This window comes from Pelodiscus sinensis, chromosome 1 (assembly GCF_052426305.1).
Source record: "Pelodiscus sinensis isolate ZL-2025 chromosome 1, ASM5242630v1, whole genome shotgun sequence".
NCBI classification, from domain to species: Eukaryota; Metazoa; Chordata; order Testudines; family Trionychidae; genus Pelodiscus; species Pelodiscus sinensis.
In genome coordinates this window covers 300971576-300992628 of record NC_143052.1, presented here as the reverse complement: position 1 = coordinate 300992628, position 21053 = coordinate 300971576, and the positions used below count along the sequence as shown (strand labels likewise).

Here is a 21053-nt window from a genome sequence, read left to right as displayed (position 1 = left end):
TTTGTTTCTGCAAAAAAATCTGATCTAATTTATATCAGTTAATCAGAAGATGAAGAAAAGCCCAATAAATTGTTCTTTCCTGCTGTTAACTCAATATTTGGCCCAGTCCATAAAATGCAGCAGAAATTGGATTTGACCTTAAAGTGTCATATTGTTATAGCTTGCCTAGCTGTGAGTTGCATTGCCTGAGGCAATTAATAAAGCATTAATGACAATACCCATTTAAAATGTAGGCTTTTTTGTACAGCTTTAGCTTTTACTTGACTGTGCCTGGGGATATTATGCAACAATACACATTAGATTAAACCAACATCTACACAATATACAGAAACAGCTGGAGAGCAGGGTAATTTTACTGTTGTTATTACTTACCTATTGTTAAATACAAAGGGTTTATTGTATATATGTGTGGAACCTTGTCAAAAAGAAGCCCATATCTTCCAATATTTTGAACAATAAGATTTTTTCCTGATTCTCATTTTCTCAATTAATAAAGCTGTAGTGAAAGGTTGGAGTATCCATATTCATTGCAAATGCTTTTCTTTTTAAAGCAATTTTAAAGAGGTTTTATTGTTCCATTACTGCCAATCAGATTATTAAGTATAAACAGCAAGATTACATTAACATTGAGTGTCTCAATTGACCTAACAAAGAAAAAAACTATAGAGTTGCTATTCTCTGTTTATTTTGGACCTCTTCTGTGAGAACATTACAAGAGTCTCAGATGAGAGTGTGATCTTGTATACCAAATGTTTAGCACAACTGGGTACAACAACATTCTTTATTAATTTGATTTATCTCTTAAGTGGAGAAAATAAATATACAGTGAGGTGTAAGAGGCTTAATTTATTTGTCTATGTTCCATTGCATATTGGTGATGTTTTACATACTATTCATATGCATATAGTACATAGCGAGGGACACAGTGCCTGTTGGGTTGGTATCGCCAATGACCACCTTCTGTATAAAAAATGTGCAGTAGTTTCTTCAGTTTTCAAGTGTGTTTTGCTTTTGTCTTTTCAACTAAGCCTAACCTAAGTTGATAAAGTCCTCAAATATTTCACTTTACACACAGTTATGTTTCTTGTTCTTTGTGTGCAATCTTGGGCAAGTTATTTTCACTGTCTCCATTTTCCTGTCTGTGATTGGTGACAGAGATTTGAAACATGTTGAAGTCAAAAACACTTCAAAACATCTTTTACAGTAATTTCCTGAAGCATGAGTTTATATTTGATTAGCTTTGATAGTAACTTAAATTAATAAACGGATGTTTTCATCCCTGAAAAGAGCAGAAACAGTGTACATAATGTATATAGAACTTCCAATTTCATACACCAATGCATTGGGGCACTCTAATTAGTTCTCGTCTCAGGAAATGCAAGGAATAACATTTGCTTTGCTATGACATTCAGGTTACCTACAAGAGTTCAGCATGTCAGCCTAAACTAATGAGTTTGGCCAGCACAAATGATTCAGTCTTGACCCCAGCAATTTGGCTTTCTTTGTGCTATGGAGGAATCCATCTCACTAGAGCACTGTAGAAGGAATGCTTCTCATAAGATCATCTTAGTAACGCTAAAGTATTTGATAGTGCTTGGACTTCTTTGGATTGCTCATCCATGACGCATTATGGTAGATCACAAACTATCAAGTGACCTTGGCTAAATATAATTTCATAAACTACTATAAATGTACTGCTTTTCCTGATCATCTTCCACAAGAGCAGAGAGAACAATTTCAGACCATTATCACTGAGTTACCAGCTAGGTCATTTCTTCAGGCATCTTTAGATACCACATATATTGCAGTCTGATCCATTTCTATGTGTTAGTTACATGCAGTGAATCATGACTCCAGCTTTCAGGGCTTCTGAGAGAAGTTCAGAACACTCCCATTAGATGGTCTGAAGCTGTTTTGCACATTAAAAGCTACTATCTCTGGTTATCTACATATGTAAGAATAAAAGAGTTAGTAGGTCACAAACTGCCCAGATATTTTGCTTCTTTTAATTCTCCAAGTTTCCAAAAACATACCCATCCACCCCAATCCCTCAATAAGAGACATTTGTTGGAAAGAGAGAGAGCTGCCCATTCTCCTCCTGCAAGTGCACATTCATCATCAAAAAGTTTTATCATTCAAGGGTTCAAATCTATCCACGTTATGTCCCTTTCTCCATTCCATCTGTCCTCCCCACTCCTCTTCGAGGACCTTTCTCATGATCTTTTACTGAGACAAGAAATAGACTCCTTCAATTAGGGCCATTAGAGCTAATCCCAGCGCTTTAGGTATCCTATACAAGGTATTTTTTTTGCCAAAAAAAAAAAATAGATGACAGAAGACCAATTTTGAATTGAAGACTATTAAACAAATGTATAAAGTCTCAACAGTTCAGGATGGCAACTTTGGCACCTATAATCCCTTCACTAGAGGCAAGAAGTTGGCTCTGTTTCCATATTCATTATAGGTTAAGATTATTTTCAATATTGAATACTTTGCTTCAGCTTTTCCTCAATTCCAGGGGTATTGTCAAAGGTCCTAGCAGTAGTAGCTATTTTCCTTTGTCAGGAGGCAATTTTTGTTTTCTCATATTTTGATGAATGGTTGATCAGGGGCCCATCACATGAAGAATATGGTCATCTGCTCATATGGCTCCTTCTCCTTTCCTGAAATTGGGTTTTCAATTCAAAGTAAAAAAATCCATGTTAAGTCCTGTATAGAAAATATAGTTCAGAAGGGTATCCTCGGCATGAATGAAAATAACCTAAATTTATTACAGGAACTGTCCAATCACAACCCCCACCCCTTGAGGAAGGGTCAGAGCAGGGGCTCAGGGGTACAGGACAGTACCTGAAAAACATTTAAGTATGGGATGAAGTGACTCAGGGCAGGCAGCTGGGGTACATGGGGGTTTGAGGGCAGTCAGGGCAGGGTTTTGGGTTTGGGGGAATGCAGGAGTCAGGGCGGAGGGTCGGGATGTGTGGAGGACTCAGGGTTTAGGAAATAGGAGTCAAGGCAAGCATGAGGGGTGAGAAGGGTCATGAGTTTGGAGGATGCGAAAGTGCAGTTAATGGTAGATCATCTTAATGACGTTCTTCATAGACAACATTTCTTTACAATCACATCCTGAATGCTTGCCTAAGGTATTCTCAGGCTTTCATCTTAGCCAAATCATTCATCCACCAGTGTTTTTCCCAAAGCTACATAAGTCTCAACAGGAGACCTCTTTTCATACCTTAGCAATCATACGCTCCTCAGTCTTCTGTCTAGATATAACTAAGCAATTTTGGAAGTCATCTAGACTGTTGTTGCTTTCAGCCCTCCAATAGGATGATAGTGTACTACACCAGCTTGCAAGCAACATCCATGGCATCTTAGATGTTAGAATTTTTTGAATAATATGTAAGGGCACTACATGAGCTTCAATAAATACTTTTTCTAAGCACTGTGCCTTGATTCATGTTTCTAGATCTTATGAGGCACTAGGTAATGTGGTCCTGTTATCAGTTCTGTACTGAATTCTGAAGCTTCCTCAACCTCCCTGTGAGGATATTGATTAGGAGTCATCTGGAGTAGAGTGCTCATTAGGGAAACCCCTCAAGGAATAAAAGCTTCTTCCCCCATGTAGTAACTATTTTTCTTCAAGATGTATCTCTCCTCTATCTGCCATCCTTTCCCTTTGGTTTGGACTGTTCTCCGTAGGAGGTTTGGATAGAGAAAACATTCAGGGCAGTTCACTTTTGCAGCCCTATATAATGTCACTGTATAGCATGTGAAGGTAGCAGGAAAGGGAAAAAGGGCCTCTGCGGGCCGGATCTGGCCTGCCAAGTGGGTTGATCCAGCCCATGGAGGCCCTGCCGCTCCCCTGCTCCCAGGCCAAACAGGGCCTGGGGGTGGGGGAAAGCGCACAAAGTTTCCTCCTCCCTGCCCCCGCTGTGCAAGGAATATGCTGCGCTTAGAAGCTCCATGTGCTCCTGGTAGGAGGAGACTTCCGTGCTCCTCTGCCTCCAGGCCAATCAGGGCTTGGGGGTGGAGTGAAATGCACATAGTTTCCTCTGCCCTGCCCCTTCCTGCCAGGAGTGAGCAGTGCTTAGAAGTGCCACATGCTCCTGGCAGGGTGGGAGGAGACTTTGCGTGCTCCCCCACCCCCAGGCCAATTAGGGTTTTGGGGGAAGCGCATGAAGTTTCCTCCTGCCCTGCCAGGAGCACGCGGCGCTTACAAGTGCCATGCGCCCCTGGCCGGGTGGGAGGAAATTTTGCACGCTCCGACCACCCCCAAGCCCTGATTGGCCTGGGGGCAGAAAGGGGAGCATGCAAAGTCTCTGCCCACCACCAGGGGCATGGGTGCCTAGGGGGAACCTCTGGGGCAGAGCAAAGACTTCATTCACTCCCTCCACCGCCAGACCAATCATGGTCTGTGGGGAGAGGGGAAAGCAGGGAAGTAACCTGGCCCCATCCCTTCCGGTAAAAAATGATTGCCCATCCCTGGTGTATAGGATGCATGTGCTGGCCCAGTACACATTGAACAAAAAATCTGTGATCAAAGGCTCAAGAAGGGCATCTGCACCTGAAGTTGAGCTCAAATAAAGAGACACATTTCAAAGAATCTACAGTTTCAGCACAGGTTCCTCCACAGATACTGCACAGATAAATATGCTTTGAAAATTTAATATTTAGTATTCCCTTTTTTCTTTTTCTACTGAATCTGCTGTAGTTTCTAGTAACTTTATGGTTAAACTACTACTGCTATCATATGCTTAAGAAAATATGCTATCAATACTTATGTCTACTATTTCCTACACACACAAACTACAGTTTGGGAACCCTATTTATATACTTCAAAGAAGAGGTGGGCATGTAAGTTGCAAAGTTTGTATTTAGACTCAAAATAAAATTTCTCGCACAGTTTGGGAAGGAGGAGAGAGTAGGCCCTGGGAGTCAGGTTTTCAGATCTGGAATTCTGATTTTTCCTATCTTAAGTTTAAGTAGAATTGACCAGTAATTATATTAAAAGTACGTATTGATATGAGGTATTTTTCATGTAGTTTGTGAATATGATGATTCTTTAGCAAGGAGCATATTTGGTAATGAACAATACTCTAATTTGATAGTGTAGTGATAAAATGCTTTTACAGTTAGATTAGAAATGCTTTGGGCCAAACTTGCCATCATATTTGGTACCACTATTCAATATACTACTAAAGTGTTGAAAGCGGTTTTTTCGGCATCTCCTCCCCCTTTTTCAAAAAGCTGCGTAAACCTCATTTTTTGAGGAAAAGCGGCTTTTCAAAAAAGGGGAGGAGGGTTGCCAAAAAAAAGTGTCCAGACTACTTTCACTTTTGAAAGCTCCGCTTCTGAAAGTGAGATTGGAAGAAGATATGCAAATTCCCGTAGAATTTGCATATCCTCTTTCGACACTTTAGCATAGTCTAAATGAGCTCTTAGGGAAAACAATGTGTATGAATACCTTGTTATATGATATTGCCCTTCCTCATCTGAAGACTTTGTCCAGTTCAGTAGAAGGGCTTTCACTGAAGCCAAGTTATAAGTCTAATTACTGTATCAGAGTTCAATCTAAAGTAGTTGTTTTTTCTTTCAGTTCTGTTACATAGACCTGGAGTTTCTGGAGAAAAGGGTTTTTTATGCATTCCAAGTAAAGCAGCTGTTTACTGCTTGCATTGCTGGACAACTCATTTCTTTAAATATGTAGACAAACTTACGGGGGTACTAAGAAAAGCAGTGAAATGATTAAGGAGCTAGACAAATTAAGTTATAGAGAAAAATTTTAAAAAATGTATATGGTTTGGATAAGTGATATCAAACTGTAGTTGAAGAGTAGAAACTTTGCAGAAGATAAGGATTATGAAATCTCTTCAACAAAGAGAAATAACAAAGAGCAATGGGATGAAATTTATAAAAGAAATACTTGGCAACATAATACGAAAACTTGCTGACAGTGAAATTTATTTTATTGTGCCACAGACTCTCAGTGGAAGAAGTGCAAGGCCCTATCTCTCAAGAGACTGGGGGAAGCACTAGAAAATATATTCTAAAACAATCATGAATTGGCAAGAGAGTGGACCCTCTAGGACCTTTCCATCTCTGAAGTCTGTTTCTTAGTCATAAATCAAAACTGAATTTAGCAGCTAATTGTTGCTATTGTGTATGGCTTAAGATCTTAATGAGCTGCATTTCTCAATGTTGTGACATCAGGATGAATTTCTCCTGAGGACTATGAAAGGAAAGGAAGCTGCACCATTTTTAATTCTAGATATGTCTCATTTCCTGTGGTCTGTTAGTTACTGTTTGGATCTCTGTGCATACTTTTGGCCCATTTTGGTCAAGTACTCTTGCAGAATTTTTATTCTTTAATGTCACTGGAGATATTTAAGAACAGGTTAGACAGACATCTTTCAGGGATGATACAGACTGTGCTTGATCCTGCCATGAGGGCAGGGCACTGGACTTGATGATCTCTCAAGGTCCCTTCCAGTTCTAATATTCTATGATTCTGTGATTAGCCTGCTCTATTTTTCCACCTTCAGCTTCAGTAATTTTAATCTCTTTTTTAAAATATAGTTCTTAAATCACAGCAAATAGGCATCAGACATTTATTTACCTGTCAGTGTATTTATTTTAAAATCTGCAGTTATGATGCACTTTCTTTCTGGCAGCTTCCTAAAGAGCTAAATTGTTTCCCATTGAGATAATAAAAATAAGCCTGTGGTAGTTTGATGAGTTTGTAAAAAGCAAACCGTAATTTGTGCATATTACTGCCTTATCAATTAGGTGCAATACCTTTTAAAAACCTATTTAAAAATCATATTGTAGAATTATGTGAAATACAGGATTAAAGATTTATTTACACATTTTTGCTCTATGTATTTGCACTATTTGGGTTCATTTTCAATGAGACTCATTTACCTGACTTGACTAGAACAGAATTAATACAGTATGTGCTATATTAGCATAACAACACACAAGGGAAAAACCTGGATTAAAGAGTGTGTTTTATTGTGTCTCTCTTTATTAATGTTGACCTTCTCCTGTGGTAATCCGTACAAGCTGGAAGAACAATGAATGTTAGTCGAATGACCTTTCATCAAACAAGTCACCCAGAAATGACCATAAGTTGTCCAGTCAGCTTTTTTTCTTCCTCTTCTCCTCCTCTACTCCAGTTTTTCGTAACACTCACATTCAAATAACTTTCTGGTCAAGCACTAATATATCCTCCTACGTCTCAACTTGTTATATTTCCTTTGGAATAGAGTATGTACATATCAGGAAAGGTAGCTATGACAAAATGTCATTAAGGTGACATAGTGTAAATTAGCACAGTTAATGGAGGCATTCCTGACTGACTCATTCACCCAGTGTGAGGCTGTTGTAGAATTAATGGATGATGGGATCAACCGTTTAGGTGGAAAGAAAAGAGAGAAAGAAAGAGAAAGAAATGGCAGCTTAAAATCTTGTAGTGAATTATATTAGAAAAGTGAAAACGTCTGTGTTGGATTTTATTTTACTGGTAGGCCATAAAATAGAATACTCTTAGCAAAAGTATATTAAACTGAAATGTTACATTTGATGCATGTGGTATACAATTATGATAGTGTTAATAGTTGTCTTCTATCACCCCAAGACATACTTTGAAGTTTAATTCCTAAGCACCTCAGATTTGCCACAAACTAGTAAATTACAAAATGTGTTTGGGGATGTTTTCTCATACAAAGACACATGGCATATAATACTATTAAATATACCTTGAGGTTTTAGTATAGCTATTAAAATAAACTAGAGAATACATTTACAGACATAAAATGTCTGTAATAATATTCATTTTACCATTTTTTACACTCCTTCATGGTTTTACTGCATCATTATTCATTTGAAAAAATCTAAGCTACTAGAGCTGTTTGAAAAGTAGCTGGCTATTAAGTGATAGAAAGCTACCCTGCCTTATTAGGTGTGTGAATGAAAAGGGAGCACAGGAGGTTGCCAGTTTCTGAAACGACAAGGTGTACGAGATAGATTTAGATCACTGGAATATCCCTAGTTTTATTAACTCTTTGAAATCTAGATATTTAGTTCTGGTAAGAAGTAATACATGACAACATATGCCATCTAAACATTTGTTTGGAGTCTTTGTTACATTTTGGCAATAATCAAGAAGCCGGTAACTCTCCTGCATGTGTTAGTCTATGTAAAAATACACTTCAGTTGAACAAAATACAATAAAGAACATATTTGTAAACTAAATCCATTAGTGTAGAGATATTTTAAGTCAATTTTAATATAATATTCATGATTGGGTGAATATTTCCTCCCATTCTTCTTCGAGTGGCCCCGTGTGTGCTCCACTCCAGGTGTCGGGTCCGTCCCGGCGCCACTGATCGGAAGATTTCATAGCCATAACTGGCTGGGCTGCGCATGCTTCCTGCGCCACTGGTCGTTCGTGCCCTTTCTAACGTGCGCGGCTCGGCCCCCCCGCCAGTTCCTCTCAACAGTCCTCGGTTGCTGACGGAAACTGCGATTTCTCTTCGGTTACTTGCCTTTCTCTGGGAAAAAAAAAAAGAAGCTAGTTGTGTAAATAGTTGACCTTTACTGTTAGTTAGTTAGTTATTAGCCTTTGTTTAATTAGTTTTAAAAAAAAAGAAAACTAAAGAAGATCATTTTAGTCAGTTACACGCGGGAGTGCTTTCCTTGTCAGTTTCACCGCCATGTCTGGATCACCCAGCTTTAAGCGGTGCGGGCAATGTAAAGATGCAATGCTGCTTCTGATGGGCATACTCTATGTATTCGTTGCCTAGGGGAGTCTCATGTCACAAGCAAATGTGCCCACTGCTCTAAACTGACTCCGAGGGCAAGAAGAGACAGAGACCTCCGCCTCAAACTCCTGCTTTGTGGTAAGGCTCTTCAGCCATCAAACCCTCTGCAGCAGGAGTCCCCTCTAACACCGAAAAGAAGGGCATTATCCCCTGCAGCAGCCGGAGCTAAAAAGAAAAAAGCCTCCCCCACCCACTCCCTGCCAGCGGTCCCTCTCCCTCCGGTGAATCAGAGAGACCGGGGATCGGACAACAGCTGCTCCGCGGCTAAGTCAGTTTCGCAGCCACGATCCTCGAAACCGGGCAAGCAACACACTGCTTCTGCCCCACCGCCAGCCTCCCCTCTCCATAGGGAGCACGAGTGGGCTCCAACCCTTCAGGGAGCAAGCGGCCACGGCTAACGGCGCCGCTGGAGAAATCATCGTCCCCGGAACGGCGGGACATGCAGGGGTCAGCACCAGAGTCGGCTGTCCAAGCAGTCATGGAAGCGGTGCCGCTTACGGCTCCGCGAGACAGGGCGCCTTTGGCACCAGACAGACGTCACCGGGAGAGCCCGGCACCGCAAAGCGAGGACCCGGAACCGTCAATGCAGCCGGCGCCGGCAGCTATCGGCTGTTCCGCAGCACACCCGGTGCCACGGGAATTATCTGCATCGGCACCGAGAAAGTCTTTGCAATCTGCTCAGCATCCTACGTCCCTACTGCAAACAGGCTCTCCCTCCTCCCATGAATCAGGCTCCCCATCTGTCAAAGAGATTTATCGCAGCACAGCAGGGCACTCTTCAAGTGTTAAAGGGCACTCATCATCAGCCCATACAAAGGCATCTGGGAAGTCGATCCCTAGGGATCATTCACTGTCTCCCTCTACTGTGCTTTCAACATACCCTTCCCCACCCCATTATTCGGGATCGGGAAAGGAACCTTACTATCCAAGGCATAGGTCTTCGCGTTCCCCGCAACGGAGATCTCGCCATTATTACAGACACACATCTCGCCCTCCGAGTTACTCTCCTCCAAGATCTCACCATACTAGACATGGCAGTAGATATGCGTCCAGAAGACCATCTCCTGATTCGGACTACCGTTACCACAGGAGTTATTACACGGGGAGGCAGGGCAGATCACCGTTCCACTCGTATTCGTGTTGTTGCCGTCAGTCATCTTACAGACGCCACTCACCAGCAGTCTCTGATCATCGACTGTTGCAGTCACCCAGACCACCTCCTAGTGCCCCCTCAATTTCGGTCCTGTCGGAGCCTGAAGAGGGCAAGATATCGGACACAGATGAGCGGGCGTCACAAGCTTCCCCACAGGATGCTCAATCATCTTCCCCCGATGACGCAGTTTTTGCAATGGGCTCCTCACCACCAGATGACATCAGAGAATTTCAAGACCTCTTTAAGAGGGTAGCACAATCACAGGAGGTTCAGTTAGCGGAGGTGAAAGCAAAGCAATATAAGTTACTGAAGAATTTACACCCTAGACAGCAATCTAAGGTGGCTCTACCGCTGGATGAGGCGATCCTGGAGCCAGCCACAGAAATTTGGAATACGCCGGCTTCCACTACTCCATCGTGCAAGCGAGCAGAGAAGAGATACTTTATATCTTCAAAGGGTGCTGAGTTCCTTTTTACTCACCCTCAGCCAAACTCGTTGGTTGTGGATGCAGCTCTGGAAAGAGCAAAGAACCCGCAAGTAAGAAACTCGGCAGCAGACAAGGATGCAAAGAGACTGGACATATTCGGGAGGAAAGTGTACTCCTCTTCAACACTTCTCCTCCGAATCGCAAATTACTCAGCATTACTTTCCAATCATAGTTTTGACAACATTGTGAAATTATCGGAAATTGCTCAGAGAATTTCCGAAACTGACAAAGTACTTCTCCGATCTATACTGCAGGAGGGCTATGCATGTGCCAGAGCAGGTTTGCAAATCGCCATGGATGTGGCAGACACAGCTGCTCGAACAATTGCAACAGCAGTTTCCATGAGAAGAGCTTCATGGCTTGCGACCGCTGCCGTACCGAAAGAGTTGCAATCTAAGGTAGAGGATCTTCCATTTGACAGAATCAAGTTGTTTGCAGAGAAGACGGACGAGGTGCTCCACACGGGTAAAGATTCCCGGGCTACCTTACGTACCCTCGGGATGTATGTTCCGCCTTTCTGTCGTAAGTGTTATTTCCCATTCCAAAGACATTACGATTACCAGTTTCGCAGACAAAAAAACCGTCCATATGATCAGAACCGGTCCAAGCAGAGGACACAGTGCAGACGCCCTCAGACATCTAGGGCGAATAACGCAGTAGCACCCAAGCAGCAAGTTTGACTTTCAGGTCGAGGGCACGCCGGACATTCCGGTATTAGTCAGAGACACCACTCCCATTTTCAAACATCGGTTGCGACCCTACTATCATCAGTGGCTGGCCATATCATCAGACAGATGGGTGTTGGAAGTGATAAAATCTGGACTCACCATTCCATTCACATCCCTTCCTCCCCCTACCTCTCCCACCCCGTCCCTTTTCAGGGACCCTTCTCACGAGACCCTCCTAAAACAGGAGGCCTATCGCCTGTTGGAAATCGGAGCGATAGAAAGGGTCCCAGACTGCTTCAGGGGAAAAGGATTTTATTCAAGGTACTTCCTGACTCAAAAGAAAACAGGGGGTTGGAGACCCATACTCGATCTAAGGGAGTTAAACCGTTATCTGCGAAAGCAGCGGTTCAAGATGGTGACTCTGACTACGATAATCCCTTCTCTTGACACCGACGACTGGTTCACGGCCCTCGACCTCCAAGATGCTTACTTTCATGTGGCTGTACATCCGGCACACAGACGTTTCATAGAATCATAGGACTGGAAGGGACCTCGAGAGGTCATCGAGTCCAGCCCCCCGCCCTCAAGGCAGGACCAAGCTCCGTCCTGCGATTTGTTATAAACAACGAGCACTTTCAATATTGCGTCCTTCCGTTCGGGCTGGCTTAAGCTCCAAGAGTTTTTTCAAAGACCCTTGCCGTTGTCGCCGCCCACCTTCGTCGTCTCGGAGTCATCATATTCCCTTATCTAGACGACTGTCTCATAAAGGGAAGGACAGTACAGGAGCTGACTCGGATGCTTTAAACAGTCAGAGAGACTTTCAACTCACTCGGGCTGATAGTAAATGAACAAAAGTCCACGTTAATTCCAACACAAAACATAAAGTTCATAGGAGCGGTTCTCGACTCCTGTACGGCGAGAGCATATCTGCCCATGGACAGATTCCAGGCAATAAAAGACCTGGTCAAATTTCTCCAAAAAACCACAACAATCTCAGCACATACTTGCCTGCGATTGCTCAGCCACATGGCGGCGGCCACCTTTATTGTCCCGCACGCACGTCTCCATTTGAGAAATTTACAGCACTGGCTGTCAACGGTGTGTGTCCCCATGAGACACGACATACGCAAGTTGGTTACTCCTCCATCCCATGTGCACAGGTCCCTCCGGTGGTGGATGAACCCATTAAATATTCTCACGGGAGTACCGTTTCACCAACCTCAGCCATCGGTTCAATTAACATCAGACGCTTCACTCATCGGATGGGGTGCTCACATGGGTGGGGAGCGCATCCAGGGACGATGGTCTCACACCGAGAGACGCCTTCACATCAACCAGCTAGAGTTGCGAGCGATCTTTCTAGCATGCAAACACTTCCTCCCCAGTCTGAGAGGCAAAACAGTCAGGGTGTTGACAGACAATGTAGCGGCGATGTATTATATAAACAGGCAGGGAGGAGCAAGATCACGCTCCCTATGCGCCGAAGCGGTACGGTACTAGAATTGGTGCATACAGAACAACATAATCATAACAGCATCGTACTTACCTGGCATAGCCAATGTCATTGCCGATTCCCTCAGCAGACGCTTCCCCACGGACCACGAGTGGGTGGTGAGGCTGGACGTACTTCAGAGGATCTTCCGTAGATGGGGAACGCCCCTGGTAGACCTCTTTGCAACGTCCATCAACAAAAAGTGCTGCCTTTTTGGCTCCAGAGCAGGGATCGGCAAAGGATCTCTAGGCGATGCACTCCTGACCAATTGGAAAAAGTCGCTACTGTACGCTTTTCCACCAACAGTCCTCATTCCCAGAATAATAGAGAAAATCAGGATGGAGAGAGCGACAGTAATTTTAATAGCACCAGCTTGGCCGAGGCAAGCATGGTACCCGTTCTTACACAAGATGTCACTTCGACCACCATGGCCTCTGCCCTTGTATCGAGATCTCCTCTCTCAAGACCGGGGGTCTCTCCTTCACCCCAAACTAGAAGCATTGCACTTGACAGCGTGGCTCCTGACTGGCTTACACTAGATGAAAAGCTTTGTTCACGTCAGGTCAGGTCAGGTCCATATTGATACATAGTAGAAAGACGTCTACGCGAAATACTTAACGGGCTAAATGGCGCAGATACTCCTGCTGGTGCCTCCAGAATAACGTTCAACCGTTGACTTCTCCTGCACACCAAATTCTTGATTACATTCTTCATCTGCGAAATGCGAAGCTTTCTCTGGCATCCCTCAGAGTTCACCTGGCAGCCATCAGTGCCTTCCATTACCCAATACAGGGTTATTCGGTGTTCTCTCACCCGATGTTGAAACGATTCCTGAAAGGTCTGACCAATATGAGCCCACCTCGAAGGCCGCCTCCTCCGTCGTGGAACCTCGACCTGGTACTCGATACAATTATGCATCCCCCATTCGAGACTCTAGCATCTGTACCTTTACAGATGTAACCATGAAGACCGTCTTCTTGCTCGCAATTACATCAGCTCGTAGAGTTAGCGAGTTAGGGGCGATAATGGCAAACCCCCCCTTTACTTCTTTCTCGAAGGACTTGGTAACGTTACGATTACACCCAGCGTTCATACCCAAAGTATCTTCATCATTTCATATCAATGAACCGATCATCCTTCCTTCCTTTTACCCTAAGCCACACGCCTCAACAAGGGAGGCCCTGCTACATACGCTGGACGTTAGGCGGGCTCTTTCCTTTTATATAGACAGAACCCGCCAGTGGAGACGAACAGATAGACTTCTGATATCGACAGTGAACCGATCTAAGGGTGCTGCACTCGCCACTCAGCGCATTGCCAAGCTTATCACCTTATGCATTACCACATGCCATTCCATTCGGGATAGACCCTTGTCTTCTCAGCCGCGAGCGCACTCGACTAGAGCAGTGGCGACATCTACCGCCTTTGCCAGAGGAGTTCCTTTAGCTGATATTTGCAGGGCAGCCACTTGGGCTTCCAGCTGTACATTTATGAAGCATTACGCTATAGTGCAGAAGTGGGAGGCAGACCATTCAGTGGCTTCTGCAGTCCTTTCGACAGTAAAACCTAATTAACCCAGAGCGCTCTTTGTTCCGACTACTGCTATATAGTCACCTGGAGTGGAGCACCCACGGGGCCACTCGGAGACGAAGGGGAAGTTACTCACCTTGTGTAGTAACGATGGTTCTTCGAGATGTGCCCCGTGGGTGTTCCACGTCCCGCCCTCCTCCCTGCTCCGGGTAGTTTTCTTTCTTTCCCTTCCAGAGACCGAGCGGTGAGAGGAACTGGCGGGGGGGGGGGGCCGAGCCGCGCACGTTAGAAAGGGCGCGAACGACCAGTGGCGCAGGGAGCATGCGCGGCCCGGCCCGGTATGGCTATGAAATCTTCCGATCAGTGGCGCCGGGACGGACCCGACACCTGGAGTGGAGCACCCATGGGGCACATCTCAAAGAGCCATCGTTACTACACAAGGTGAGTAACTTCCCCTTTCCCCATTTGATAGCGACAAGCTGGCATAGGTTTTAGGGGAGCTTTTTGTGTTATAATAGATCATGTTGGCCATTTCATCCCAATCTATATAGTCTGAGGGTATGTCTACACTACCACCCTAGTTTGAACTAGGGTGGTTAATGTAGTCAATCGAAGTTGCAAATGAAGCCCGGGATCTAAATATCCCGGGCTTCATTTGCATCTTGCCGGGTGCCGCCATTTTTAAAGCCCCGGTAGTTCGGACTCCATGCCCGCGGCTACACGCGTCACGGAGTAGGTAGTTCGAATTAGGCTTTCTAATTTGAACTACTGTTATACCTCGTATAGGTGTAACGGTAGTTCGAATTAGCCTAATTCGAACTACCTACTCCATGCCGCGTGTAGCCGCGGTCACGGAGTCCGAACTACCGGGGATTTAAAAATGGCGGCGCCCGGCAAGATGCAAATGAAGCCTGGGATATTTAAATCCCGGGCTTCATTTGCAACTTTGATTGACTACATTAACCACCCTAGTTCAAACTAGGGTGGTAGTGTAGACATACCCTCATGGACTGTTTGAGGTGGTTGTGACTTTGGAAGAAAATACTTTGACATTTGGCTCTCATCAGCATTTTTATGCTGTGCTGGAGGCTTTTTTGAAAAGATCAGCTTCTTAAACCATGGCCCCTTCAAACAGTGAGAAACTTCATAGGTTGCACTGAATAGCTTATTTACAAAAGGCATTGACAGACAATAGGTTGTAAGGTATCTAGAGCTGTAGGTGACAATTACTGGTATAAATACCATTACTGATCTTCCAGATGCTTTTGGCTAGTATTCCAAAATGTCTTAAAGATGATCTTCTTCACCAGTGCTCCCTTTCCACTAGGCAAAAATTGGGGTTTGTAGCTTTCCATTATTTGATGAGAACTTACAACATCCATACAAATGACTGAGAAGCAAGAACAACATTGGTATAGCTAAGGTTTTAGTATTTCTTCTTAAGCCCATTAAAGTGAAGATGAAGATGGTTGTATTTTGCTTTTTTTTCTTGGTGATACATATTTGACAAAATATATCAGTTCTCAATAGGGTTGAACCATGTGATTGTAAAGTTTGATGTGCACATTTTGAAATAATCTGATTACTGCTTCACATGTAATATCATGTATCCACATGTAATAAACTAAAAGACTATATCCTGGTCTGACACTAACTGATGTAGATAGTTCTCTGTACAACCACATGCAAGATTTGGGTTTAGTTACTCATCAATTGCTCTCCAGCCTAGCAGATTAATGCATTTACCTCATGGTGACGTGTTCACCTTAATTGAATGGTAACATTTCATTTTGCTTTCTGACCATGATCTTTTTTAATCTTGAAAGACTCCAAATAGAAATTCTATATAATCTGAATAAGCAGAATTTTCAGCTCATATGGGGAAGGACAATTTAAAGCTTTTAAACAAGTGTGGCAATTAAAACCTCATGTTGAATGGATACAATATAAAACAGAAGAATATTGAATTAAAATGGAACATATGATTGGGCCAGAACTGAGAAGCTTCTCTGAGTTCCACATTGTTCTGTCCTTACAAATTTTACCCGTATCAATAAACGAAAAGTATTTGAAAATTTGCAATGAAGCATTTGATAAGGTAAGCTAGGTTTTGTCTTTAGCTGCTATGGTAGACAATATGGAAAGCAATTATTACAAAGGATAGAAGACTTTAGAATATATCTGTTATCCAATAACAAAGAACTGGACACAAGTGTAAAAAATGTTGTATTTGTCATTAAAAAAAATTGACAACCACATGCAAGATTTGGGTTTAGTGGTTGTTTAGAGTGACTTTGGGAATTATCAACGAAACTTTTTATATTTGGAAAATTGGTTGAAAAACATTTTAAACTGGAATTATAAAACATAGATGAACATGAGGACAATCTAGCATGACGTCTGTAAAGAAAAAATCTTACCTCTATAATCTACTAGAATTCTATAACCATGTCAAGAAATAGTGAAAAAGGAATACCAGCTAGCATTCATTTTGCCTTTTAAAGAATCTTTGATAAGGTTCCTCAGAAGATGCTTTGAAGGAATGTAAATAGTCATATGCCGAGAAGAAAAATACTGCCCTAAATTAGAAACTGACAAAGAATTCAAAAACCCATGAGTAGGAATAAATATCAGATTTCAGAATGTCTGAAAGATAAGAGTGGGTTGTTTCAATGAAGTGGTCAAGAAAGCAAACAAAATGTTAGGCTAAATAAAGAACAGATTTTTACGTAAATGGATATTATTCCTTTACCTGAAATATTGTGATCAGTCTGCTCACTTTGTTTTAAAAAAGGATTTATCAGGAATACATGATGTTCAGGAGAGACCAACAGAAAAGGATTAGCAGCCTGGAGAGAGTGCCATATGAGGAATTAAAAAAACTGGGATTGCTTAGTTTCCAAAGAAAATAAATAAGAGTGGTAATGCTAAATTACTACAAAATAGGAAATGCCATAAAGGATAAATTAAGTGCTCCTGTTGATTCATTCTCACACTACCAGAATAAGAAGACATTGAATTAATGTGAATGGGATCACATTTTAAATTGGTAATTTTTTATTACAAAATTCTGTAGAGCTCTTTGCCACATGATATCATTGAGGAGAGTTCAAAAAAATAAAAGATTGGACATGTATCTGGATAATGCAAAATGTACAGTTACATTAGCTGCAAGAGTTTCATAGTCAGGCCCTACAACTGAAGAGCTGAGAAGCTGCAGAGACTCTGTCTTCTCACATAAGGTAATAGAACAGCCAGCTAGATAGGTTTGATAGCCAGTCAAAAAATCAGCAATATGCAATGCATGGATTTTGTTATTTAAATAACGATTTTTTGTAAATTAGAAGTCAGATTTTCCATTGTTTTATTCAATTTAAATAAAAATTATTTTGACATGACATACTTTCACCACTCTTAGGCCAGCAGTCATCTGGAGGACCATCATTTTCACTGAAGCATGTGTTGTTTTGCAGTAACTCCTTAGTCCACAGTTAGGAGTGGTTTTGCTGAGCTCTGGAAAGATAATTAGGCCCAGTGCTGCCCCTGTGAGAATAGACAAGAAGAGGTTCTTCAAAAGTCTAAGAAGTCATAAAATGAGAGTGAGAAGGAGGATGAACAATTTGTTTTCAGCTGTATCAGAGTGAATTTGTAGAAAACTCTTCTAGTAAAAAAACTAGAGATGGTAATATAACAAGTTTGGATTCCCAGCCAAGTAGACTATGTTTAACCCAATACAGTATATGATATTCAGGGGTTTTATCCTTTTTATGTTATATTGTTTTACTCATTACTGTGTGAAATATTTTTAAAATGTTATTATTATATATAATTACAAGCTATATAATACACATGTTCAGGCATGTCTCATTTAATTACTGTCTTATAATAGACAAAATATTAATTAATGTTGTATTTTTAATGTAATTTGAATCACAGTGTTTGTCATGCAGCATGAATGGCATAAAAAAAACCAATAAATTGTTCCATTAAAAATATTTAAAAATTTTATGTAAATATTCATATATTTGTTTTTAATGGTAAAACTTGAAATGGCCTTCTGTACTTTAACTGTTCTATTCTTTGTAGTGTTGTGGATCAGATTTATTTAGATACTGTAGTGGCTGCAGTGATTATTTTTATGATCTCTACCTGTAGCCTTTGAAAAGACCATAAAGAGATTAAGGTTTCAGGTGCTGTGTCATCAGTTTTGATCGTGTTACACAAATGAATATCCCAATGCTTTTAATAATCTAGATAGGGATTAAATTCACTAAATTACATATTAGAGAAAAAGCAATGGGCTTTAAAACTGTAGCTTTTTCTAGTACTGCAATTCAATTCCATCTGTTTAAAAAATAGGCACCTACACACTGACTTTTTTTTTTTTTTTTTTGGCATCAAAATCACTAATTTCAGCCTAGGACTTCCTTCGAAGTGTGATAAATTTCATAGTGGGCACTGCCTAAATATTACTATCAGCTCAGATTTATTTCCTGATTACTGAGACTTCATAATGCAAGTTGCATGTAATAATATTTTAAAGATATTTTGTCATATTTGAACATTGCTGAGTATAGTAAAATACTATCACCTGAAATTTTTTGTTTATCCTCCTATAGTGATGCCATCTTTTTATTCATAAAATTTTATATTATGTCTGCTAATGCAATATTATACACACACACACACACACACACACGCGCGCAGTACATAATATGAAAAAAGCAAAGAAAAATTAGGATTAAAATATAACCTTTTCCATGAAGATTTCACAGATTTTTTCCTTTTTCAAATAATTTTGTTAAACAATAATGGAAGATCTCTGATTACTTTTAAACATATTTAATTTAACAAAGGGTGAGAAGGTAGTGCTGTTCCGAAGTCCTATGATTTATTGAAACAAGATTGAGAAAGACAAAAGCTGTTCAATATAATATAACAAAATGTCTGCTCAAAGTTAAGTACAAGAAAAAGGTTATAAAAAGTCTTCCTTAAACATTTATTTTTCACATAAATTAAACAATGCAAAAAAGATTTTATGCAAATGGAAATGATTATTTTTCTTGTAAGGTTATTGTATGAGAGATAAATTCTGAAAACTATAATGCAGCTGTTTTGTACATATCCAAGTAACACACTATGCTTTCCTTCTGACAGGAGTTAATTCCAGAGTTTTACTACCTACCAGAGATGTTTGTCAACAGTAACGGATATAATCTAGGAGTCAGAGAGGATGAAGTTGTTGTAAATGATGTTGAGCTTCCCCCTTGGGCAAAGAAGCCTGAAGACTTTGTTCGGATCAACAGGATGGTAAGAGAAATTTTAGTTAAGATTTAGTAACAAGTTCAGTGTTTTAACAAGCTAATATAGAGAGAAAGGCTTCTCACTTCTGCAGAATTAAGGTTAAAAAGAAAAAGGGCCATGGGGAGTTTCCATTCAACTCTTATTGAACAGGAATGTTTACTGTGCAGTATTTCTTTATCAAGGACCAATAATGAAAATTTAAATTTAGTTTATTTGCTCCCTCTGGAGAAGGCAATTTGATGAGCCTCTGTTGGCCAATGTAAAAGATCTTGAAGAAATAAGATCCCAATCCTGCAAAATACTTAGCGTTTACTGCAAATAATGACAAAAGGATTTGAAGGTGGATCTTGCAGGAAGTACTCATGTCAGGGGTGCTATTTGAGATTTTTGTCGGGAGGCAAACCTGTGCATGCTGCGATAGGAGAGGAAGAAGAGAGTAAGAGGACAGAGGCTTCAATCGTGTTACTGAACATGCTCAGTACAAGCCAAGCAACAAATGGGGAGGGGAAACCAACCCCATCCGTCCTCCCTTAGTAGCCCTTGGATAGTAACTCTATCCAAGGGCTACTAAGACACTGGAAAACTCTACTTTTTTTGGCAGACAACTTACCAGTCAGCTGACAGGAGCACTGTATCTAATTCCTATCTAAAAGAAAGAAAATTTAATCAGTACTAGAGGGCTATGCACACTACTTGCTACACTCACGAAACCCATCCCCTCTCTTTGGCCAGAGAACCTGATGATGTCATTCTGTTGCATGGCAGGAAACGCTTTTTCTAGAGAGAGATTAGACTGCACAGCTCTACACTAATATATTCTAACAAAGAATGTAGGTGGTATCATGAACTTTCATGGGCACAACCCACTTCTTCAGATGAATGGAGCAAGGGGCCCAGTGGTACAAATAAAGAGCAGAAAATGAGGGGATCGGGAGGGAAAGAGAAGGAAAAAAAATCTTGTCAATTAGAGCAGTGGTCCCCAACCTTTCAAGGTTGCCGGGCGCCAGGGGGCGGGGCTGTTCGCCCGCCGGGCGCCAGGGGGCGGGGACACTTGCGCCCCGGGGGCGGCCCCCCCCCATAGCCGCATGCCCGGGGGCGGCCCCCCCCATAGCTGCATGCCCAGGGTCGCGCTCCCCCCGCCAGCACCGCGCGCCCGGGGCCGGCACTCCCCTCGCCATGTGCCGCGCGCCCGGAGCCGGCGCTCCCCCCGCCCAGCGCCGCGCACCCGGGGCCGGCGCTCCCCCCGCCATGCGCTGCGCGCCCGTGGCCGATGCTCCCCCCGCCATGCGCCCGGTGCCAGGCCAGCCCCGAGCACCTGGCGAGCACATGGAAATGCCCCCGCGGGTGCCATGGCACCCGCGGGCACCGTGTTGGGGACCACGGAATTAGAGTGTCCTTGCTAAATGAGGCTAATGGACCATTCACTGTTTTTTAAGTTACAGATTAACATGGCTACCCCTCTGAGATTAACATATTCTGACATTTTGTTGCAAGTCACTTAAGGGACACTGGTTAGCCTTAAAAATGTAGTGTACATTATTACTGTGTTACTAACTCTGTGGAGCACAACAGCAGCACAACAATCATTGCTACTTTT

The 21053-nt window shown here is 42.2% G+C and overlaps 1 protein-coding gene across 16 annotated transcripts in view; it reads left to right on the top strand.

Moving 5' to 3' along the window:
• The window catches only part of NBEA (neurobeachin), a 748862-nt gene that overhangs the window by 652811 nt on the left and 74998 nt on the right, over nt 1-21053 (top strand). For all 16 annotated transcript variants that reach the window (XM_075919178.2, XM_075919174.2, XM_075919172.2 and 13 more), the window contains one exon: nt 19310-19462. In XM_075919178.2, coding sequence (XP_075775293.2) covers nt 19310-19462 — 153 coding nt within the window. The remainder of the gene's footprint in view (nt 1-19309; nt 19463-21053) is intronic.